The 24,303-nt window shown below is 38.4% G+C and overlaps 3 protein-coding genes across 4 annotated transcripts in view; 2 read left to right on the top strand and 1 right to left on the bottom strand.

Moving 5' to 3' along the window:
* The window catches only part of LOC117294769, a 31,786-nt gene extending 8,915 nt beyond the window's left edge, over nucleotides 1-22,871 (top strand). The window contains exons 3-19 of the mRNA XM_033777286.1: nucleotides 8,283-8,354; nucleotides 8,618-8,663; nucleotides 9,468-9,587; nucleotides 10,024-10,058; nucleotides 10,670-10,906; nucleotides 11,408-11,535; nucleotides 12,481-12,658; nucleotides 14,100-14,145; nucleotides 15,016-15,106; nucleotides 15,378-15,428; nucleotides 16,340-16,430; nucleotides 17,787-17,891; nucleotides 18,518-18,699; nucleotides 19,094-19,183; nucleotides 20,111-20,213; nucleotides 20,682-20,932; nucleotides 22,450-22,871. Coding sequence (XP_033633177.1) covers nucleotides 8,283-8,354; nucleotides 8,618-8,663; nucleotides 9,468-9,587; nucleotides 10,024-10,058; nucleotides 10,670-10,906; nucleotides 11,408-11,535; nucleotides 12,481-12,658; nucleotides 14,100-14,145; nucleotides 15,016-15,106; nucleotides 15,378-15,428; nucleotides 16,340-16,430; nucleotides 17,787-17,891; nucleotides 18,518-18,699; nucleotides 19,094-19,183; nucleotides 20,111-20,213; nucleotides 20,682-20,932; nucleotides 22,450-22,600 — 1,977 coding nt within the window. The 3' untranslated portion in view covers nucleotides 22,601-22,871. The remainder of the gene's footprint in view (nucleotides 1-8,282; nucleotides 8,355-8,617; nucleotides 8,664-9,467; nucleotides 9,588-10,023; nucleotides 10,059-10,669; nucleotides 10,907-11,407; nucleotides 11,536-12,480; nucleotides 12,659-14,099; nucleotides 14,146-15,015; nucleotides 15,107-15,377; nucleotides 15,429-16,339; nucleotides 16,431-17,786; nucleotides 17,892-18,517; nucleotides 18,700-19,093; nucleotides 19,184-20,110; nucleotides 20,214-20,681; nucleotides 20,933-22,449) is intronic.
* LOC117294771 lies at nucleotides 1,082-3,244 on the top strand. Its single transcript, XM_033777287.1, has 3 exons — nucleotides 1,082-1,626; nucleotides 1,986-2,222; nucleotides 2,563-3,244. The coding sequence occupies exons 1-3, from the start codon at nucleotides 1,334-1,336 to the stop codon at nucleotides 2,732-2,734; spliced, it is 702 nt and encodes a 233-aa protein (XP_033633178.1). The 5' UTR covers nucleotides 1,082-1,333; the 3' UTR covers nucleotides 2,735-3,244.
* Nucleotides 3,772-5,734, bottom strand: LOC117294772. Of its 2 annotated transcripts, XM_033777289.1 has the most exons (3): nucleotides 5,394-5,734; nucleotides 4,919-5,073; nucleotides 3,772-4,508 (listed from the first exon to the last, which is right to left on the bottom strand). In XM_033777289.1, the coding sequence occupies exons 1-3, from the start codon at nucleotides 5,405-5,407 to the stop codon at nucleotides 4,183-4,185; spliced, it is 495 nt and encodes a 164-aa protein (XP_033633180.1). In that variant the 5' UTR covers nucleotides 5,408-5,734; the 3' UTR covers nucleotides 3,772-4,182. The 2 variants fall into 2 exon arrangements, with proteins under 2 accessions (XP_033633180.1, XP_033633179.1); XM_033777288.1 differs by lacking the exon at nucleotides 5,394-5,734 and having other exon boundaries at nucleotides 4,919-5,132.
* Nucleotides 22,872-24,303: the final 1,432 nt, after the last annotated feature.

The raw sequence follows: 24,303 nt of genomic DNA, 5'->3' as shown, positions 1-24,303 counted from the left end.
GAATTGTTTGAGCTTTACATTCCTTATTTTCCCTTAAACCTATTATTAAAATTAAAAAAAGGAAAAATCACACAAAAGTAGCTCACTTCTACCTGGAAAAATAGGTGTCAGAAATGCATCAGAGACCACCATAGAGCTTCTAAAATACCCAGAGCTCCCAGGGCCCTTAAGCGGGCCCTAGACCCCGGCCGTAGAGGACTTCGCGCTGCGCGCTCGTGTTGTGTGCTTCACACACAAAACTGATGGAATATTGACATTTTCGATCAACTGAATTTTTTTCCTGTTTTTTTATCATCACCCATTCTCATGCCTGCTGCTTATTTTTACAGTTTCTTTTAAAATGGTTTTGTCCTTTACTTTATCGTATGTTTTTCTGTTTGTGCAATACTTGATTTTTTTTAATTGATTTTTTTAAATATTGATTTTTCTTTGATATTTGAATTATTTGAACTATAATTGTCAGTGTTCTCCCTTTAACAGAGGTTTATTCCAGCTGTTGTACCTACATATATTATGTACTCTCTCTCTCTTTCTGTCTTTGCCATTCTCGTGGCAGACAACATTGTTTGTGAACAGGTTTCCCTGATTAAAAGATTAGAAATAATAAATATAAAATCATAAGTAATTACTCAACCATACAACCTATGCAGGCAAATGAATGGTTTGAATGATCATTGAACATTCTAGAAAATGTTACGAGAAGTAGGAAGGTTTCAGTCGCCATGGTGAACACCTAATGTTGGGTCCGGTGGTCAGTGATTTTTTGTCACTACGTAATATCTTGAGTATAAACAACGTTATGTTCAAATGTTGATTTTGAGTCTGATGAAAATCTTTCATTTCTGTTTTAACAGGAATTGAGTGAATGAGTATTTTGTCTTGTTTTTTTTTAGTACTGGTTTATTATCAGGGTACTTTTGTTTTATGATTAGAACAACTTACATTTTTAGTAATTTTCTTGTAATAATTTGTTTAGTGTGTCACTGTATGTACTTTCGCAATTTTTGTTAAAGTGCGTGGAAAATGAGAAGTTTCCATTCAATCCACTTTCAAAATCTAGTTGCTGATGTATCAAACACAATATATAAGTATACAAAGATAATTTTTCGAAATTGTAAAAAGATTAAAAAAAGGAATTTTTAAAAAGCCCGCGCGTCGCGATTCTGAAAATGCAGAGGTCACGATTGGTTGTTGCGCAATGGCTGTGACGTCATAAAGGAGACTGACTAAGTCTGGTACCCATACAACTCACGCACGCTACGCAAGCCCCACATGTAATGTGCGTGCATTATTTCATTTATTGTCCGCTGATTCTTTCTTCGACGAAGTAAACATGTCAGACTCTGAAAACTCCGGTGACGAATTTTGGGAAGAAATCAGTGTAGACTCTGATGGTTTCAGTGAAGGATCTGAAAGTACCTCAGGGGGATCGGGAGACAGCGATGACGTTGAGCCAGACGATGAGGATGAGGTGGTTCGTGGGGCTGAACCATATAGATTCGAGCCACTGGCAAGACCACGCCAACAGCAAGGTGACGCTGCTGCTGCTGACGACGCCGACCCCGATGAAGAACAAGATGGGAATGACCAAGCTGCCAATAACGAACGATTGAACAATACCGACTGGTAATTTTAATTTCTGAATCATTGACGTACACATGTAGTATAGTTCACTGATTTTACATAAAAAACATAGCCGGTGAATGTAGGCTTTTGCTGATATTGATGACAGCAAAACACGTACCCATGTACGGTGTATACCAGGTCATTTGGCTCATAGGCCTTACTCGCTCGTCTATCTACACAATCATACAATGCAAAGACACCTTTGTCTGTGAGTAGTTTTCTGTAACTGTTAGTGTCTAATTTGTCATGATGTCAACCAGGTGAAATTGAGTTGTGTACATGAATGTCGAGTTAAATTCCATGCCACAGTTCTCTTAAAAATGTCTGACTTATTAATTGTCTTGCTTTTTGAATTGAAGGTGTTCCTGTGGTAAATGTGTGGTGATGGAGTTCGTTCATAACTGCATTTGCTGTAAAGAGATTGCAGCCATACAGGAGAAAATCGTTCATACTGGAGTCGACACTGAGGGTTTCAGATGTTTTACAGACCATCCCTGGTATTCGGCTACATGTCTGAACCCCGGAACACTAGAGACAGCGTACTATGCGTACCGACAACAGTATGGGGCTAGAGCTGTTGAAGGTGACCTTCCACGGTAAGAGTTAATTTTCAATGTTTATAAATTTCAACTTTTTTTTCTGTAAGATTTTTGAACCGAAATAGAAGCACACAACCTGGTTGTTATATTCAGATAATCTATTTTATGAGAACCGGTACATACATGAACATGTATCAGGACACTTTTCCCACCCCCACAATAAAGGCGACTCTCTTGATAAGCCCATTATTCCTTGTTTGAGCCCATTTCGTCAATCCCACTTATCCTGGTAACACTGATACTGGCTAGTACATTGGTCAATTCAACGTAACAAATGGACAAATGATATACAGTTTGTTGATTGTAAAACAGAATGGTATTATTTTTTATTTCACAGAAAGTACAGACATGTGTCTTATCGGCAGGTGATCAGGTGGTGTTATGGTTACCTTGGAAGACACAACAGAGTGCCCCTCCCAGCATGCATAATGGGGATAACCAGAACGACTTTCCCCGATGAAGGAGGCAACTATGAAGGGTTTAGATTTCCTGACCTTGATGACATGTAGATTTACAATATAATAACACATAACTGGATGTCAGTAACACTTTTACATGGTTTAGGAGTAAATATACACTTTACAATGTAAATATGATGATAGTCTTTCAAAAATGAGCTTGAACGGTCAAGCGTTTTTGTTAAGTTTACAAAAGAGGCCTTTGCATTTTTGGTTGTGTTTTTTTTTTACAAAATATTTTACATTCAAAGTTATTTGAATCTAATTGAGGGAACGCCATGTCAAATTCAATTTTGTGATGCACTCATGGACGAGTAGGAAAAATAAAACAGAATTTGTATTTTACAATAAAAAAAACGTACACGTGTTTGTTAATATTCAATAGTCATAGACCTCACCATGATGTCAAATTTGAAAAATACGTTGTTACATTTTTATTTGAAAATGTAGTGGTAGCCATGGCTAGTTATATTGGTCGAGTTCAGTCGAATAGTATTCTAGTGTGCAAACCAAGTAACAATAAATGCATGCTGAAATGAATGCATAATGAATATCAAAGGATTATGCTCTGTTGTGTTGTCACCCCCCCCCCCCCCCCCCCCCGCCCCCCCCCCCCCCCCCCCCCACCCCCCCACCCGCACATGTATACTGCAGTAAATGGGTCCCTACACTGACAAATTGAAAACATATTATGACTGACGATTCCAAGATTTCTGTTTGAGGAAAAAGGGTGTGAGATGCCATTTCAACTTTTTCAATACCCTAAGGCACAGGTTGAATTCATGAACCTTTGTTTCGGAAGCATGTTTTTTTTTATCTTGAGAATTTTGTCAGAGGCATCTTCACTGTATTTACCTGTAACAAACTAAACTGTACATCTTCCCAGTGAGCAGTGGAATGCAGACACACCATTTTCATGGGCAATATAAAATTACAAAAAAAATCTTTCACTTAGTACAAAATTGGCACTGCGATTTATTAAATCTTGTGGTTTGTTCACTTTTAGTACAACAGGTTGGTCGAGTCATTAAAAAATACCTTAACAAAGAAATCCTGCTTACAAAGAGTAAATTGTTGGGTCCCAAATATCCAGTTCTCTTTGTGTTTCTTTGACAGTCGAGTGTTTCACACAGAACATCTTATTGCGTTTCTTTTTAGAAATATGAAACTGACCGCATTTGACTAATTCTTGTGTTTTGTTCAGTGACAGTTAGTGGGCAACAGTATAATAAAGATTGTGCACGTAAACATTTAGCTTATTTAAATCGGGCAAACGCAGCATTCCGAGTTGATATTTGTTGTGGCTTTGTAGGTAGGTACATGCCTTGCCAGTATCTATTTTAATGCTTCACAAGAATTTATCAAAGGTATTAAAACCAAAAAACTTTCAATTTTGTGTTAGTTGCAACAGTCCTTATTCACAAGTTTTCAATGTACCCTTTTGGTTTACACACAACTTTAACCAAATCACAAAGAATGTGCTAGCGGCAACTTGGCGTTTACTTCTTGCGTTTCTTTCTGGATGAAGGTTCTCCCTCTTGTTGGCCCTCGGTATGCCTTTTGTCAGCATGCTTGCTCTTCTTCTTCTTCTTTGTTGCAATACTTGCTGGAACAACCACACCTTCAGTACCCTCTGGTCTTCCCATAGGCTCCACCGCTTTACCAAACCTTGACACAAATTCTTTCACAGCCTGTGTTTTGTTAGGGCGAGTTACCTTGGCTGTTAGATATCCAGGATTTGCCTTCAGCTCCGGGTAGTTGGCTCTGGTGTCTGCCCCAGCTGCGCAGAGTAACAGAACCTTTTCCATGATCCTCTTGTTGAAATCTATAATGTAATAAAATCAATTATAAGGACACAACCCACAATGTGTACATAAAACTTCATGTGGATTTGCCTAATCAATTGGTGAACTTTGATGCATGCAAAATATTGCTAGAGGAATGTGAAGGGTGAAAAACTAGGCGCAAATTGTGAAACGAGGGAAATTTTATACAAAAAAATAAGGGGGTGCCCCCCCCCCAAAAAAAAAAGTTGTTCATTTGAAAAAAAAACTATAAAAAAGGAGACTTGAACATCAACTGTATCTTTACAGAAATTTAGTCTTTGTACTGTGCCCCAAATAAAAAGTAAAAATTACTTTGATCAGTTGAAGTTTATTTGCAAAGAAATTATTTATCAGGACAAGAAACCTCTTGTGCCAGCATATGTAAATACTTGCACAACCATGCACTTACTGTGAGTGGCCTGTATCAGCACTTTCCTGACAGTATATCCTCCCGTGGTCTGCTTGGCCCTTGGATAGCAGATGCTGAATGCTGGATTGCCCTCCCTGTCCATGGCCTGTGCCCTGTTGGTGTTCTCGTTGAAATGAAGCGCAGCAAGGTATATTCTGAAATAAACAAGGATGTACTTGTATGATAACATACATGGTGTTGCAGTATGTACTGCCAAAACCTTGGCCGAACCTTTAAATGAAGGCTGGTGGAATGCACAAAATATTAATGCGCTATACATGTACATTTTTTTTTTGTACACCTTAATCATCCAACCTAAAAGTTTCACCCAATTATGATCTACTCTTTGGAAAATTGCAAAAATCAAGGGCAGATCCCATAAATTAATTAGGGGGGTCAGGCCCACAGATTATTCTTTCTAGTCAATTCCTTTATGCTTGTGCCCAAAAAACATTATGTTTTCAAGTGACTGTACCTGGAGTTAGCCATGCTCTTTCTGCAAGCTCTCCGTGGCTACATTGTGGGAAGAGTAGACTGTCGTGATGATGAATATTGAGGATATGGTTGACAACACTTGAAAATTTGGCTAGCATCAAATCGCCGTCACCATCGGGAGTAGACGCTGCCACCCAATACAAGTTGTTGGTTATTCCCTGTATCCAGCTCCTGATGTCCTCGCAACCTGAAGCGTTGGACGCACCCGCCTACAACACACGATTTGGGCATTTTGATGGTATCGGCACTGAACTTTAGATACACAAATCGAAGATTAAATGATACTAAACTGGGATACAACCAGAGGATAAAATTGTGAAGCTCGCATCGCTACGGCGAAACAAAGCATGCACACACACGTTGCTACGGCGAAACACAGCATACACACACACGTTGAAGCTCCTATCTGTACTTCCGCGTCACGTGACTCGATCTCCTTTATGACGTTTTTGGGGTCACGTGCATATCATTATCTCAATGTCCTACTTTTACGTTATGGGGGCGGAGGGGGTCATGGGAGTGCTAGGGTTGTCGTTTCTTTTTCCAGTGCAAATACACAGATAATGGTAAAGTAATATTTTATTTGGAATCAGTAGGGCTTGTTTTATAAAGTATATGTGTTTCCGTCCCTCAAAGCTATCATTTTCCACGCACTTTAATAATAGAATTATGTTACACTGTCTATAAAGTTAATACTGTAATTTGTTGTAAAATAAAAATGTTGAAGAGTTCATGGTCAGGTGCCCCAAGTTAGTTCATAGTAATTGGAAAATTCTCAAATTCCATTTAAAAATTATTAAATCATTTTGAGAAAGCAGGAAGTCAGTGCAGACTCTAAATAGGATGTTTTTCCGTGAGTGAGTAAGCCTCACCCCCCCCCCCCCCCAAGGATTAAACAACGCTACAGGGAAATAAAATGAATAGGGCCTAGTTTACAGGAACACGTTGCCTTGGATCGGACGAGTTGGTCTTTAAGACGTTTGTGACCGTTTTTTATAAAATACATATGGTTGGAAAGATGTCTTAAAAGTAGAATACAATGATCCACACAAGTTTGCCTGGAAATTGCAAGGTTTTTCTTTTACTCTGCGAAATAACACGGTCGGCCATTTATGGGAGTCACAACTTTGACTCCCATAAATGGCCGACTGTGTTAGTCGACGAGGTAAAAGGAAAACCGTGCAATTTCGAGGCATGTTTGTGTGGATCATTATATTCTACTTTTACAACATCTTTCTACCCATATGCATTTTATTTTTAAAAAAAAACGGTTACAAACTCTTTTCAAAGACCTACTCGGCCGATCCAAAGCAACGTGTTCCTTTAATTCTCTCAACTGCCAACCTCTTGATTTTCAAGATTTGAATTCAAATGAATCGCTTAATCCTTTTATCTGCTCGTTTTTGTCCTTAAAGGCACTGGACACCTTTGGGAATGGTCAAAGAACCAGTCTTCTCACTTGATGTATCTCAACGTATGCATAAAAGGACAAATCTGTGAAAATTTGAACTCAATTGGTCATCGAGAGAATAATTGAAGAAAAAACACATCCTTGTCGCACAAGTTGTTTGCTTTCAGATGCTTGGTTTACATGATATACATGATATAGGAAACCTTAAAAATTAAAAGTACAGTATGTCATTTAAAATTGTTTTTAGTGTTGGCCTGCATGTCCATTTATATGTTAAAACACTTTTGGGGGGTTTCGGTTGTTAAAATAAAAATCACAAGGGTTGGAGAAACAGTGATCAAAAACCATCATTTGCTAGTCAATATTTGCATTCACCAATTATGCACAAAACATTCCAGTCAAAATATTTTGCTAAGCAAAATTTTTGACGAAACTGTCCAACCCTAACCCTTACCCTACCCCTGGTTAACATGACGGATGCAAAGTGTGTTTGTTGTCTCAAGTGCCTTCATTTTTAATTGACAAACATGTATACCAGAATAATTGATACAAACAAAAATTCTGCAATGGTGAATTAACTGTTAGACAGTGGTTTAGTTTTAAGTTGTTGCTGCAACACTAACAACACACACACACAATAAGTGTGTGCTCACCTAGTGAGAATTATAGTTTATACAGCAGTCCTAATGAGTACATGTACGTAAAATCTGCAGAAAATTGTGGATGAGTCATAAGCATGACTAATAAACATTCAAACAAAAATTTCTGTAGCTGTTAAGCGGTGAATTGGTAATAAGCAATATTTAGTGGGAGAAAGTCATGTCAGCATTGCATGTATCTGTAGATGTAGGTCACCAATAGAAAATTTGTGGATCCCTAAAATTTTTAAATAAGGATTTGGGAGATTGGAGATCAGTCGCAGCAAGTCACAGATTTGATGTTCTGCAAAGATGTAGTTGTTGTCATATCAGTTCAATTTCACAGATCTGCTAACCGCGGGCTGTTACAGCCCACAGAATCACATGTATGCTTTCTGTGCCCAATTCAAGCCTACCTAGAATTCGTGGTATTAAAAGCAGTGTGGTGAAATTGGGCGCAGGTAATTTTAAGTTTGTAGGTAATTCTGAGTAACGTGCACATCACCGAGAACAACATTTTTATCTGCTGATTTAGTTTGCCGCCACCTACTGTCCCAAAAACTCTTTGTATCGCTTACCACCAGTGGTATTATGGCTGGTAGCTATATTCTGGTGAGCATTATTGTGCAGAGCTACTTTTTTGTGCTTTTGCAAGCAGCTCTTTGCAATAAGGCCTAGGACAAGATGCAGACTTGCCTCAGGTTACATGAATTCGTTCATTTTTGATGGTCCAAATTGGAGGTGACTTTTTGGGGATTTCACAGACTCTGTATGTAATCTTGGATTGATTTTAAATTCTCAAAAATTTCTTTTTTTACAGAAATTCCAGGATATATCTGCTGCCTACAAATGTCTCACAACGGAAGACAAGGATGCCCAGGTTCTCACAATGGTAAGGCAATTTTAGAAATTTTACTAAGTGACAGCTCAGTCGGTAGAGTGCCGACACGTTAATCCGAAGGTCGTTGGTTCGAGTCCCACCCCAGTAAATGTTCTTTGTTCAACCCAAAATCATTTCAAATTTACATTTGTAACATGTATTTATTACTTTTTCATTTAGTTTACATGCAATTTTGTGAGACAGGAGTTATCTTTATCGAACCTTTTTTTGTGTTTGGAGGCTAACTTGATTTTTTGATCTCATTGTTTTCACAGGACGAAATGTTTGACCTGTTCGCACGAATATTCTTTGATTCAGGAGGTGAGAGTTTACCAGTATCTTAATCATTTAACTTGAAATTACCTTTAACCCATGTATCCCTGACTGGTCACGCTGTCTGGGCCCAAAGTCATGGCTCTGCTTACCGCAGAATTCTGCGCTTACGATCACGATTCCCTGCTTACATGCAAGTGCTGAATTTCTGCACTAGCTTTGTAAGCATAGAATGCCTAGTAGTGTGAAATACGCACACGCAGAAGCCGCTAACCTGTGAGTAACGCTTGCTGTAAACACTGAGTTCTGTGCCTACTGTAGCCATTGGGCTCTGTTCATTGCTCATTTCTGCTTTATAGGAGACATGTGTCAAGCATTTTTTTCTGCCCAAGGAGCTGAATGAATTCCAGGCCTTTACCTGTGTGCTTTGTTGTCAAAAGGGCAAGGACCCCAGACCTTTCTCCTTTGTAAAGTACACCCTATGAGGAAATTGTAAGTTTCTACTGGAACATTTCAAGGGCATCAAGGCAATGACCAGGGGGGGGGGGGGGGCATGGTAGCAATCACCTTCATTGCCTTCTCAAGTATCCGGCTTGGAAATTGGACCCAGATATCTTAATCACAAGAGGTCACCAGGGCCAGGTAGAACTGAGAATTTTAACTTTTTTTGTTCAAACTGTCTTTTAGCTTTCTACAATGGTTTTGCATTTGAGCAGGTCCAGTTTAAAAATTGAGAACTTTGCAATTTTTTCTTCCAAACTCTCGTTAGGATTTCTACATGGGTTTTGCGAATAAGCAGAGCCAAAATTAAAATTAAGAATTGACAATTTGTTCTTCACAACTGTCTTTTAGCTTTCTACAATGGTTTTGCTGTTGAGCACAGCGACTATGACTATGATGATGACAGTGATGATGATGACTTCTCATGGGAACAGGTGGAGACAAACAGACACTTTACTAAAAAACAAACAGGTCAGAGGTTATTATTTTGTGTTTCTAACCAAATAAGTGTTTATGGTAACTAATTTATTCAGGGATGCCAGTGTTCCGGCTATTTATTGCCGGAATTCCGGTTTTTTTTTCTTCAAATTTTCCCCAATTTTTTCCGCCGCTCTGTGTTTTATCTTGCCGCGGAAAAAAAAGTTTTAAAAAAAAGATTTCCGGCGCTCCGTATTTAATCTGGCCGAAGAAAATATATTTTATTGAAAACAGATTTCCGGCGTTCCGTTTTTCATCTGGCCGGAGAAAAACAAAATTTCAGGCTCTGAAGGAAAGAGCCACTGGCATCCCTGTTTATGGAGTGTTTACCAATCTATAACCCAACTTTTAACATGATGAAACTATGTATTTTTTTATCATCTTGTAACCTCCATTCCATTTTTAAAACATTTGTTATTATTTTTTTCAGAATTTTCCTATACAGCCAACAGACCTTCTGCCAGTGTAAGTAAAATGAAACCTTTTTCCCCAAAATAATTCAAGCTCTTGGATCTACTTCTCTAGGCTGAGGTTACTGTTCTCAAAAGCTGGAAATGCCATCATTTCAATGTACCTCCTAAGATCTGGATCCAAGTTTCAGACTTTTTCGTACGCAGTGACTCTCGACATGCTCTCACCCCTGGTATGCGTTCCTAAACAGTTAATTGTTATTAAAGACACTGGACACTATTGGCAAGTGTCAAAACCAGTCTTCTCACTTTGTGTATCTCAACATATGCATAAAATAACAAACCAGTGAAAATATGAGCTCAATTGGTCGTTGAAATTGCGAGATAACTATGAAAGAAAAAAACACCCTTGTCACACAAAGTTGTGTGCTTTCAGATGCATGATTTCTAGACATGATGCATGATTTCAAATTCTAATTCTGAGGACTAAAAATCAAACTCGTGGAAAAATACTTTTTTTGCAAAATCTACTTCACTTCAGAGGTAGCTGTTTCTCACAATGTTTTATACTATCATCGTCTCTCCATTACTGGTAACCAAGTAAGGTTTTATGCTAAAAATAATTTTGACCAATTCTGTAATGTTCCTTAAAAAAAAATATAACAGGAGGCAAGTAAGAACGCAGATGAGTTGATGAAGGAGGAAGAACGGCAGAAGAAGAACCGAGAGAAGAGGAAATCCAAGAAGAAGCGTCAACGAGACAAGAAAAGGGAAGAGAAAGATAAGATGCAGGAGGAGGCGATTAAAAAAGAGGAGTTTTTAAAAAAGGCGAGAGAGTCGGCAGAGAAGGCAAAGAGACAGGCGGAGCACAGGAATAATTCCACAACATCTACATCTTATCTGGTTAGTCATAAATGGGTCTTTTCTTTATGTAGGATTTGAAACTTACGGAGCTCCAGGAGTGCCATCCCACATATTGAGTTACCGACATAATTTATCTCATCAAGACGACTTATTTTGTGGAATAAGTTAACTTACCGGGAATGCTGTGCGCGTCGCGTGAATCGCGTGATGGGGCACAACTGTTTTAGCCGTTGCTCTCGATCAATAGGAATGAAGAAACTGTCTTAAAAGAACAGGTGCAAGGTCGCGTGTCACACCCATGAATTAACACTTTTTACCGGTCATAAACAAAGGTTTATACACACCCACGTGACGCGCTCTCCACCAATAGGAGTAGCGAAACTGTCTGAGGTATTTATGAATGTGAGTTTAAGTTCCATATCAGATTAAAAAGAGAAAAAAAGTGAAAACATTTATATTTTTGTCTTTTTCATCCCACTTTTTCTGTCTGTCTGTCTGTTTGTTTGTTTGTCTAATCTCTCTGTTTATTTTGCTGTGCAGGGTGCAACAAAGTCATCGTCTTCCAGTAGAGTAAATAACAACACCATTTCCAATAGCTTAAATTCTGCAAGAAGTCAACCCAGAGCTCAGTATGACGGCCGAGCTAAGTTCAAGTCAGCTGCTGACAGGTCAGTGTAAATTGTTGTCTTGTACCTAGACTAAGTGTTAGAGGATTCACTGTGGAATGGGTGCTAGTGCATAAATAGACTGGTCCCTTAAAGACAGACACTGGTCTTGTAGACCCAATGATTTCATTGGATACAATTATTTTATTGGATATACATGCAGTGATGCAAGCTTTCCATATCTGTTTTGTGATTGGTCCGAGGTGATATAGTTTGTCGGCTTGTACGTTCGATTGTCTGCATCGGCATGTGCATAATGTTTGTACATCATGTAATGTCGGGTGTCGTGGCTAAGCTTGGGCGATATCGGGATATATCGCGATATGTTGCGATAGATCGCGATATCAATTACGTATCGCAATATCGCGTTGTATTTCCTAGCTGAGACATCTTGCACCCCATAGGTTTGGAGTAAAACCAGAAGAATAGGTCATTATAACACCTCTCTTATGCTATGACTGTATCTTCTACAACTTTCACTGGGAGTTTGAAGACTGATGATGTCAAATTTAATTAATTGCGATTATATCGAATATCGCGATATATTATCGGCGATATATCGTGAATAAAAAAATTTGATATCGCCCAAGCTTATTGAACTCATTGGTCATTGAAGTTGGGAGATAATAATGAAAGAAAAAACACCCTTGTCACACGAAGTTGTGTGCTTTCAGATACTTGATTTCGAGACCTCAAATTCTAAATCTGAGGTCTCGAAATCAAATTCGTGGAAAATGACAATTCGTGGAAAACTACAATATTTCAAAGGGAGCCGTTTCTCACAATGTTTTATACTATCAACCTCTCCCCATTACTAGTAATCAAGGAAGGTTTAATGCTAATAATTATTTTGAGTAATTACCCAATAGTGTCCACTGTCTTTAAGAGTGATTACCAAACGTATACCTACCCTTTAAGGTTTCTAGATTTGTGTATTCTCTCTTTCAGGGAATCGGAGAGCTCTGATTCGGACAGAGATGAAGACACGGCAGGCTGGGACCAACAGAGCGCCTTCTTCGCTGGAGCTGCAGCGACCGCCAACAAGAAGATGACGACAAATTCCAAGCCGGAGAAATCCAGAAAGAAATCCTCTGCAAAGGGAGGAGGGAAGGAGGAAGCCGAGTCGGTGAGGGCTATGAATTCAGGCCAAGTCAGTAACACCCTCTGGGGATTTCATATTAACAAATCTTCCTGCTCTGCTTGCTTTAAGACATCTGCGGACATTGGCTGGAATGAGTGCGAGGAGTTGGTGATGGGTATGGGTGTGGTGTAGGGCATGGAAAGGGGGGGGGGGTGTTATGAATTTGACGTTAGTAACAACGTCTGGGGATGGGTTCTTTATATTCTTCTGCTGCTTGCTTGGAGACATCTGCGGACACTGGCTAGAATGGATTATTAGTGAGGAGTTGGTGGTGGGGTATGGTTAGGGTCGAGGGGAGGGGGGTCTCTAAACCTTGCTTTTAAAATATCATTTTATTTCCAACTCCGAGCTTAACTTGAAACCTGACTTCATCAGACAGCAAAAACAAATTGGTCTGTACACGTTCAGTTTTGACTGATATTTACATTATTGTGAAGTTGTCGAGGGTGGTGAAGGGCAGTCTCACTTTTTTCCTTTTCAATGCTCTTATTTCCTCTGCATGTGTTGCATAGCTTTAAATTCAGAACACCTTTTTCTATTTTCCTCTATACATGTTATGCTGCTTGCTTCTACTTTTAATACATCTTTTAATGACTGAAGCCATTCCTTTGGAACTTTCTTTAGAACTGTTTCTTAAAAAGCAATGTATACCCTTTGTTTTTTGGAACCGTTTGATTGTTTTTATTCTATTTATATGATGATGATGACAGTTTAACTAAAATGTCATGTTTTTGAGATGTTGCTGAAAATCCAGATCGAATTTGCCCAGGCAGGAAGAATAGTCCTTTATAAAGAAACCAGATTACTTTGAAGCGAAACTGTTCTCAAAATGCTTTACAAGCTGCTGTAGGCTTCTAACCAAAAGTTCTTATTACCATTAATTTAAAGGCAGTGGACACAATTGGTAATTACTCAAAATAATTATTAGCATAAAACCTTAATTGGTAATAAGTAATGGGGACCTGTTGATAGTATTAAAACATTGTGAGAAACGGCTCCCTCTGAAGTGAAGTAGTTTTTGAGAAAGAAGTCATTTTCCACGAATTTGATTTCGAGACCTCAGATTTAGAATTTGAGGTCTCGAAATCAAGCATCTGAAAGCACACAACTTCGTGTGACAAGGGTGTTTTTTTCTTGCATTATTATCTCGCAACTCCGACAACCAATTGAGCTCAAATTTTCACAGGTTTGTTATTTCATGCATATATTGAGATACACCAAGCCAAGTGAGAAGACTGGTCTTTGATAATTACCAATAGTGTCCAGGGTCCAAACCTATTATACCTAATAACCTTCCCTTTGCTTATAAGAAGTGTTATTCCGATCTCTATTTGCTGATGAGATTTTACATGTGCTTCTGATAATGTTTTTGATGTTTTGTTTTTTACTATGAACTAAATTCTTGTTTTTTTGTATGTGATTTCAGATTGACAGCATGGACCCCGTTGTTTTGCAAAGCAGACAGTGTGCAGGTATGTACATTCCATCAAAATGCAGTCAGGTTGGCTCAGTGGTTTCTCTCCCTGCCTTTCACCTCTGCGGACCCTGGTTTGATACCCGGACCAGAGCCTTGCATATGGGTTGGGTTTTTCAGTCCCTACCAGGCCCAGTTTCATAGAGCTGCTTAAACACAACAAGCAGCTTAGCACATAACAAAAGTATGCTAACACCAGAATAAGGTTACCAGCCAAACTACCATGTCACATGTACATTTTGTGTCTGGTGTCCTACTCATTTCTGCTTAGCAGAAAATTGTTCAGCAATTTATTTGGCTTAAGCAGCTCTATGATATTGGGTCCCGATTGTGTAGGTTTCCTCCCATGTCTAAAACTGGAACGTCTTCATTGTCTTCTCTGCAACAAATTGGTGTGATGTTTCCATTAGGGTGCTTTGCCTACAAGAGACTGATCCATTAGGCTCCGCCCACAGCGCACGTGTGAGCAAGAACATGTGAGCACCGATCCATTAGGCTCTGCCCACAGCGCACGTGTGAGCAAGAACATGTGAACACCGATCCATTAGGTTCCCTCCACAGCGCACATGTGAGCAAGAACATGTGAGCACCAATCCATTAGGCTCCGCCCACAGCGCACGTGTGAGCAAGAACATGTGAGCCTCTCCAATGGCATTCTGCACAACTCTGCCGTGTGCTCCAAGCATAGGCGCACGCGTGTCAGACTTTATTTGTTGGACTTTTGGTTGCGCAATGGGTAGTGATTGGTCAATACACAATGGGGCGGTGCTTAATGGATCGGTCTAGTCAGATTTAGGTGCCCTACAGCTAAGTACAACAAAAATGCTGATGTGATGAGATGTTTTAAATCTATGTTTGTTTTCTTCAGTTAAAGGCAACGAAATGGCGAATCTTGGTCACTACAGTACAGCAATAGATCTCTTCACACAAGCTATATCATTGGATCCAAGAGATTTTAGGTAAGGACAGAAGAAGTATACCATAGATAAATTAAGGACTGCGTTGAAATAAATTCACTTTGACAATTGATTTGAATTTAATTGAAATAAAGGCAAACTGTTCAATAATGCTTTAGACTATGTGGAAATTTTTCTTGTTTAGAAAGTGACATTTGGTGAATTGTTTAACAGAGTTGTGCTGGTTCAGTATTCAGTGACAAAAAAAACATGTTATTTATATGTATGTTAATTTATAAAGTTACTTATTTACTTCATTCGTGATTTTCTGCAGGTTTTTCGGAAATCGTTCTTTTTGCTACGACCGGCTACAACAGTGTGATAGGTATGTGCACAATTAAAAGGAATTCTGAAAAAATCATAATTAAAAAAAAAACTATTTGATTTGATTTCTTGTTATATTAAAGTCAGTGCACACTATTGGTAATTACTCAAAATAATTATTAGCACAAAACCTTTCGTGGTGCAGGTAGTGGGGAGAGGTTGGTGGTATAAAACATTGTGAGAAACGGCTCCCTCTGAAGTGCCATAGTTTTTGAGAAAGAAGTAAATTTTCAACGAATTTGATTTCGAGACCTCAGATTTAGAACTTGAGGTCTCGAAATCAACCATTTAAACGCACGCAACTTCGTGTGACAAGGGTGTTTTTTTCTTTCATTATTATCTCGCAACTTTGATGACCGATTGAGCTCAAATTTTCACAGGTTAGTTATTTTATGCATATGTTGAGATACACCAACTAGTAAAGGCTAGTGTTTGACAATTACCAATAGTGTCCACTGCCTTTAATTCCAATGGGGACAAGTCATTTACACAAGTTGCACTGACAGTTTGGAAAGGATTGCCCTCTCACATTCAATTAGGTACTTTCTATTTATAAGACTTAGCGAAAGACTTTTTTTATTATTATTATTATTTTTATTATTATTATTATTACTACTATTATTATTATTAGTATTATTATTATTTTTGCAATACACTTTCATGGTAAAATAAGTACAATAAAAAGTGGTTTAATCATTGTTACTATTAAATGTTTTATAAAGCTTTCAAATGTCCTTATGACTGTTATATTCAAAGTACAAAACTAATAATTGTAACTTGGTCTCAATTTGGCCCTGCAAGTTTGTTTGTTGGTTTTTAACAACAATAATCCATGTATCTTACAAGGCTCTTGCCTGAAATAGTATTGCAAGAGTTATATTTATTTTTTGTGTTTTGTTTTTCTCAAAACAGTGCTTTAAAAGATGCAAATCGAGCAATTTCCTTGGCCAAGGAATGGCCTAAGGGTTATTTTAGAAAAGGCAGAGCATTAGCCGGACTGAAGGTGAGATTGGCTTTTGGAAAAAAAGGTTTAAATTATTTTTAAGTAGGATTTGAAACTTTGCATGTTGGAAATACGATATAGAAGGGTTTGTGGTAACACCATGTAATTACTATCTCTAATGAGCTGGGGTGGTTCTGAAAAGAACCGTTGGTTTCAACTCGGCATTTCGATCAGTATGCTCTGATCGCCTACTGGAGAAGGCTGGACTCTGATGCTGCATACTGCTTAAGTACTGTAGATATCAGGCATGCATCTCTTCCGCGGAATTCCGCGTTTCCACGGAATTCCGCGGTTTTTTTGTGTGTTTTTTTTTTACGTGAAAAAAAAACGTAAAAAAATCAATAAAATAAAAAACCGTAAACTTGTGTACAACTACAATCATGTCAAATAAGCCTAGTACATGCTAACAATGCACCTAAGAGCATAATAAACCTCAACATTTTCTAGGGTACCATTGTGGGTATCATGTCTCGTGGCGTTTCGGCTGCCTCGCTCCGCACTTGCTTTGTGCCGTTGAAAATTTTCCTCTTTTTTTTTCAACGGGCAGTTGCATGCCTGAGATATGGATAAGCTTGGTGATGCACAAAGGCGGGAAATAGAGGCGGGAAATGGAGCTGGGTGATGCGTGGTGTGTGTGGATGGGGGGGGGGGTGTGTGCTCACTGAACTGTATCAGTAGGATCAAGCACAGAGGATAGTGAGGGTGTGGGGCCTAGGTGACTGAGGGTATAGAAGACCCAAAGCAGTCTAAATAGATAAATCAATAATGGAGTTGGGGCCTAGGTGACTGAGGGTATAGATGACCCAAAGCAGTCTAAATAGATAAATCAATAATGGAGTTGGGGCCTAGGTGACTGAGGGTATAGATGACCCAAAGCAGTCTAAATAGATAAATCAATAATGGAGTTGGGGCCTAGGTGACTGAGGGTATAGATGACCCAAAGCAGTCTAAATAGATAAGTCAATAATGGAGTTGGGGCCTAGGTGACTGAGGGTATAGATGACCCAAAGCAGTCTAAATAGATAAATCAATAATGGAGTTGGGGCCTAGGTGACTGAGGGTATAGATGACCCAAAGCAGTCTAAGTAGTGGAGGGCTAATACTAAGTAATTATTAATTATTTTTGTTTGCTGTTATCCGTCTACCGCAGAATAGAATTTCTGGGAACTTGGGAGGAAGTATGGATGACTTTTCATGACAGTTTACTCGCAGAAATTGTTTTACAGAATCAATTTCTTTTCTAATTCAAGTCTGATTCCTTTCCAACGTCAATAGCTTAATATTAAAGTGAAGCTTTCCAAAATCTCAACTTAACATCCTGTTTGCATTTTGAAAAATCTTCTTTTGCATTGGCAGCGCTATGCCGAGGCAGAAACCGCCTTTGAGCACGTCCTGAAATTGGATAAAAATTGTGAGGACGCCGTTGAGGAGTTGCACAAAACCAGGATCTCTCGCTTAATGGTAAGTCTGACTGGGGCTCGTGAGGTACCAGCCTTGAGCACATGGCCTGATCCTGCCAGATGGACCTTTGACCTCCCATTGACATGTGTACACACATTACACTTGATTACATTCAAACATGGTGCACACACGGCAGCAGTTGATTGAATCTACAGTCAAAGGGCACTTTTATTGGAAAATCTGAAAGTCAATGGGACACTTTTGAACGGCACTAAGGCCAAGACCAATTTGTTATACCGGGTAAAAAGTGTTTCTGCTTTCACTGTCCATTTTCTTTTTGTCTTGCTGTGCCCAATTTTTCCCCACTGCTTCGCCTGCCTTTTGGAGGGCAGTTGCCCCCTTGGGTCATTCGCCTATGTAGCTAAGTCATCTGAGTGTAGGCTCAAGTCCTGGTCATGAAACTTGTGTCCTTGAGTAAGACATTTAAATATTTCTGCTTGTATCGTTATAAAACTGTAAAGAGGGTTGAGGGTGTACTTTAAAAATGCAAATACCAAATACATTTTTTTAATAATATTTGTTCATTTTGATGATGTTTTGTAAGTTTCATGGTCAGTGTAAAACAACATGTTTGTATTTCATTTGATATAGGCCCGTCTCAAAATACTCTCTTTTGAATTGAACAGGAAATGGGCTTTAATAGACCTCAGTGTGATGCAGCCATCCGGCAGTATGGGTCTGTACAATCGGCCCTTGATGCTCTTCTTATTAACGGAGTAGAAGGTGTCAGTAATACCTTCCCAGAAGACGTCTATATCTCCGACGAGGAAGATTATATTACGCAAACTATTGAAACTAGTAAACTTGAGTAAGTGTTAACCAGTTACACAAACTATTGAAACCACTAAACCAACTACAAATTTTATTGAAACTAATAAACTTGAGTTAGTGCACACCAACTTTCATATTTTTTTAGCCTAGTAACTCGAGTAAGTGTTGACCAACTATTAACAAAGTATTGGAACTAGCAAACTTGAATAAGTGTTAACCAACTACACAAACTATTTAAAATAGCAAAATTGAGTAAGTGTTAATCAACTGCACACAAACTTGAGTAACTTTTAACCAACTACAAAAACTATTTGAAGTAAATTTGAAATAAAAGCCACAAATAACATAAGACTAAATATGGGAAATCTCATCACTCAAAATATTTAATATGAAATTGATGCTAACTTTGTGTTGTATTCTTTGTCGTTAAGTGCACGTAATCCATTGAGTCTACGCTCCCTATGGGTCGGCAATCTTCATTCAACTGTTTCAGAGAAAGAACTTAGAGATCAGTTTGGGCAGTAAGTTATCACTTCTTATGATCAAGACACTAGGCCAGGAGTACGTTTCGGCAGTTGTAACCAACAAATGTTTCAGTCAATGGCCAGTGATTTACCAGTGGCAAACTCAACTGAAACAGTTATTGGTTTACGTACCCCATGCTAGTTGAACCATTAAAGGAACACGTTGCCTTGGATCGGACAATTTGGTCTTTGAAAAGCGTTATAAAATGCATATAAATAAAAAGATATTTTAAAAGTAGAATATAATGATTTACTCGAGCATCACTCGAAATTGCGTGTTTTTGTTTTTACCTCGTTGACTAACACGGTCGGCCTTAAATGGCAGATTGTGTTAGTTCGCAAAGTAAAAGTAAAACTACGCAATTTTGAGGCAAATTTGTGTGGATTATTGTCTTCTACTTTTAAAACATCTTTCTAACCATATGCATTTTATAACAAACGGTTACAAATGCTTTTGAAAGACCAACTCGACCGATCCAAGGCAACGTGTTCCTTTAAGACCAGGGGCCAATTTCATAGAGCTGCTTAAGCAAAAAATTTGCTTAAGCACGAAAATAGCTTGCTTAATTTACACATGTTACTGGCAAAAATTTCATGCCACATACATTGCTTGTGACTGGTATTTAGCTATTGTTTACTTAGCATAACAATTGGTGGAGTCTTAGCTGGTAATCTGATTTTGCGAAGCAAGGATTTTTTTGCTTAAGCAGCTCTATGAAATTGGGCCCAGTATATCTCAGTCAGCTATAGGGAAGATCGTTAGCAGCCCCTTGGTTCCTGTATCTGTTCCGCATGAATAGATTAACAGCTGGACACAAATTTTGTCAGTCTATATTTACTAACTCAAAACGTGTAGATTTGAACATTGGAACTAAGACATGGCGTCATATCGTACATCAACATTTAAATTTTATTTTTACCCAGGTTTGGGGAAATAGAAAGCCTACGCCGCCTTCCGGACCGGTTTTGTGCCTTTATAAACTACAAGCGCCCAGAAGAAGCCGCCTTGGCCCTTGATCAGCTCCAGGTTTGTATACGCTCTAGAAAAACCATTCCTTGGAATTATTCCAGTTTACCCAACGACACCTGAGGGACTGTCCAGTGTTCTCAAAAGTTTGCAAGTGCTATTGAGAACTACTTTTTAAGGCAGCTTGTGTTGACCTTTTTGCCTTTCACATTAAGTGACTGAGTTGTGCTCCAGGCTTGTATTCTTTTTCGGAATAATCATCCTTTGACTTTTCCGTTTTTAATACGACACCCAAGAATTGCTGTTATAAATGTATCCACTGTGTAACAGACCGCCCGATGTTTTTCAAAAAGGTTTCAGGTCATACAGAGTGAACTGCTATTGAGGACGCTCCCTTCCCAAAAGTAGCACTTACCAACATTATGTTTCAAAATTGATGCACTGGAGTCTTTTTTACCACATCACAACAGTGCCCTCAAGAGCCCATACACACCCTAAAATTTAAATATTTGTATACATATCCCACAGGGTGTCGAGGTCGGTGGGCGTTTTCTTTTGATTAAATTCCCGGATAACCCAATCGTTGACGGTCAGCCCCGCACCACGGTGTTGAAGAAAAACACTACCGCCAGCGCCAGTACCCCCAACACCAGCAACAGCAGCAACAGCAGCAGCAGCAGCGGCAGCCACACCAAGGTACCTACAAGCCAACAGCAGCAGCAGTTTGCTGGCAAGGGTGCTTCTGCACTCAGTAACTACAACAATCATACTGATGCAAGGTATTGTACAAAGTTACTCTCAGGGATCTACTCTTTTTTTCCTGGGATTATTTTTGCAAAACTGTTGGATTCTTTGTTTGAGAGTACCTCATGCACAAAGAAACTATGATTTTACCAGGCCTGTATGCTTTGTTTTTAAAAGGGCAAGGGCACCGAGGCATTTTATCCTCTGTAAAGGGCACCCTATGAGGAAATAATGAATTCCTACTGGAACATTTCAAGGGCACCAAGGCAATGACCAGGGGGCATGGAGACTTATTTTCCAACTGATGTGCAATAATGATCTGTCATGTATGCTGTATTTGTTGTCCTTTTTTTACCATGTCTTGGCTTATCTTTGACATATAGGCTCTATGTGTTACTTATTGTAATTGTTTAGACATCTCTATTATCTTGTTGTTTTTAATAAATGCTTATTCATTCATGGTTTTACCCAGAGGGCTGTCTTCTACAAGTTTCAACTTGCTTAATCAGCTTCCATGCTCCTATTTCTATTACACTGTTCCATTTTACTAAATGTCATTCTTTTTAAATTTTGTTTTCTTGATTTGTTACATTTTTTTTCTCTTGTTTGAGAGTAAGGGACATGGGCAATTCCATGGTCTGTCGCATTGCACTTTCTGTGTCATTTCTTGATCTTGGTGCTAGTAGTTCTGTGTGAGATATTCTTTCCACTAAGTTAATACATGTAGACTGATTTGTAGCCACGCCTAAATGACGAGCTCAAGCTGAGTTCTTATTTTGGCAAAATTGGGTTCATTCCTTGTCAACAACTAAAAAATAAATTGATTGCTTTCCTATGTAAGCTGTAACTTCTAAGTGGAAAGAAAGTTGTGACAAAAATTAGATTTTGTTTGTGTCATGTCCATGTTTGCTTTGAATTGCCCAAATGTTTATTGGAAATGAATTGAATATGTTGTTGTTTTACTTTTGTTATATTGAATAGGCCTAATATTGAGTTATACTATGTGCTTTTTTCTGTGATACTAATTATATTGTAACTTCTCTTCACAAAACAAACAAAATTTATATGATTTATTTGCCAACGCTTATCTCGCTTGTACATAAGTTGTAGTCAATACCTAACATTAACGCAGAATTTTATTATAAGCCGAGTTCTTTAAGAATTGTGAACACATGAATTGCACGATAATTCTCTCTCGTTTAAGTTGTAGTCGATACCTTTATTTTCAGGAGAATTTAATTATAAGCCTAGTTGATATCTTTTTTTAAGAATTGTGGACAAATGTCCTGTCCGACTATTAAATCTTATTTATATTTTTTTTTAATGTTTTGTCTCTTTCCCTGAGAATTGTGGACAAATGTCCTGTCCGACTATTAAATCTTATTTATATTTTGTTTAATGTTTTGTCTCTTTCCCTGAGAATTGTGGACAAATGTCCTGTCCGACTATTCTCTCTTATTTATGTTTTGTCTCTTTCCCTGATAATTGTGGACAAATGTATTGCAAGACAATTCTCTCTCACTTACATGCTTTGTGATTTTCTCTTTACCAGTGGTGACAAGGTGACCGGACCAGTCAATGGCAACGAATGCTACTTCTGGCGTACAACAGGGTGCGTGTTTGGAGACCGCTGCAAATACAAGCACCTCGCTAAGGCCAAAGGGGCTGATCTCAAACCATGGCAGAAGGTGGTGTACGATTAGCGCCCTCTGTTGTTGTTTAACCAAGCCATCACTTTTACCTTGGTTAAAAAAGTACTGGGCCTATGATTCAAGTTATGTTGGGAAAGTTGTGTGTTGTAATCGTAACATTGTCTTGGCTCTGGTTAGATTACTGTATCTTGAGAAACTCATATTCAAACCAATGGCTTGATTATGACGAGATAACTATCTTAGGAATTTAAACCACTAGTTGAAAACCGATTCAACACACTTTGATTCCCATTCATAATTACCTTTTCGGTCAAAGACATCACTTTTTGGTCAAAAAGTAAAATAAATGCAAAAATTATAATTGTTAATGATTTCTTTCAACACAACACCCCTCCAGCTATGAAATGTAAAGCCCTCCGCCGCCCTCGGGTAAACAACTCCTTATAAGGGAATGCTTTGCACAACTGTTTCAGCTGTTGCTCTCGAACCAATAGGAATGAAGAAACTATTCTTATAAGAACAGGTGCAAGGTCGCGTGTCACGCCCATGTCCATGAATTAACACTTTTTACCGGTCATAAACAAAGGTTTATACACACCCACGTGATGCGCTCTCCACCAATAGGAATAGCGAAACTGTCTGAGGTTCTAAATGAATGAACACCAGTTCATTCATTCATTTTTACGAGAGGAATTGATGGTTTGTGTTTAAATACCAGCCAAGCTTTTTGATAGTGTGTGGAGTTGATGTACTTTTTTTGGAATTGCTGTACCAAATTTTCTAGATTTGCAGGGAAAAAAATTGTTGGCTGTTGTTGAGGAAAGAGCTTGGTGTAACTTTTTTCTGTTTAAAGGAGCAGTATTTTGCCCTGGTCCAAAACAGTGATTAACATGTAACGATAATTAATAGTGCATCTTAAGTCTGGTGTCTTTAAATCTTTGTATTAATTTGTCAGAAATGTTGTGGTTAAAAAAGTAATACGCCAATTTCTTCCCCTGGTAAGTTTTGCTTTGGGAAATTTGAGAAAATTATAATGTTTTGATGAAATTCAAAGCATCAATATGTGGTTGGGCATAATGTATTGCATTGGCCAGTTATTTTGAAAATAAGGGAATAATGGTTCAGAGTTGAGGTTAAACCTTTTTTCTTTCCAGAACGTAAGGCAAAACGAGGTATCTGTTAACAGATTCTCAAGTTAATATTTCTATTGTACAAAAATGTTCAAAAAATGTAACAAACAAGTGCTTGAAAATAACTTGGGAACTGAAGTAGAAGTTTTAAATTCAAACCAAGGCCTTGCCTATGTTGTATTATTTCTTAATGTATGCTTCCTAAAACAGCAGCACTTCCGATTTGTTTGTTTGTTTGTTTTATTGTTTGTTTGTTTGTTGTTGTTTTGGGGTGTTTTTGTTTGGGTTTTTTTTTGGGGGGGGGGGGGTTACAAAGATAAGTTACCAAAAGTTATGACAGCGTTGCATAGGGAAGGTATGCCTCAGGAAAATACTGTGGCTTAGCTTCCATATGTCGTATTTAAAAAACCAGTTATAAACAATTTTTTCATATTAAACTTCTGAAATGCTATCCTCGTATCTGTTGTGACCATTGCCCAAAGAACTTGGTGGGACAGATTTTCTCTTATTTTTTTCCAAGTACGTTACAGCGGGCTTAAACACCATAATCTCAAAAGGCTTGTTTATGGTCGGTTGCGAGATGATAGCGATGATTGTCAACGTCTATATTGTCAGCGACTAGTT

Source organism: Asterias rubens, chromosome 9 (genome assembly GCF_902459465.1).
Source record: "Asterias rubens chromosome 9, eAstRub1.3, whole genome shotgun sequence".
In the NCBI taxonomy this organism is placed as follows: domain Eukaryota; kingdom Metazoa; phylum Echinodermata; class Asteroidea; order Forcipulatida; family Asteriidae; genus Asterias; species Asterias rubens.
Note: the sequence above shows the minus strand (reverse complement) of the source record. Positions and strands in the feature narration are given on the sequence as shown.

Bases quoted from the DNA above. Each gene is read 5' to 3' on its own strand.
- LOC117294771 (XM_033777287.1), top strand. From the start codon at position 1,334: ATGTCAGACTCTGAAAACTCCGGTGACGAATTTTGGGAAGAAATCAGT. The intron at 1,627-1,985 runs GTAATTTTAATT...TTTGAATTGAAG, and splicing joins CGATTGAACAATACCGACTG to GTGTTCCTGTGGTAAATGTG. The intron at 2,223-2,562 runs GTAAGAGTTAAT...TTTATTTCACAG, and splicing joins GTTGAAGGTGACCTTCCACG to AAAGTACAGACATGTGTCTT.
- LOC117294772 (XM_033777288.1), bottom strand. From the start codon at position 5,108: ATGTTATCATACAAGTACATCCTTGTTTATTTCAGAATATACCTTGCT. The intron at 4,509-4,918 runs GTAAGTGCATGG...ATTACATTATAG, and splicing joins GCTGATACAGGCCACTCACA to ATTTCAACAAGAGGATCATG.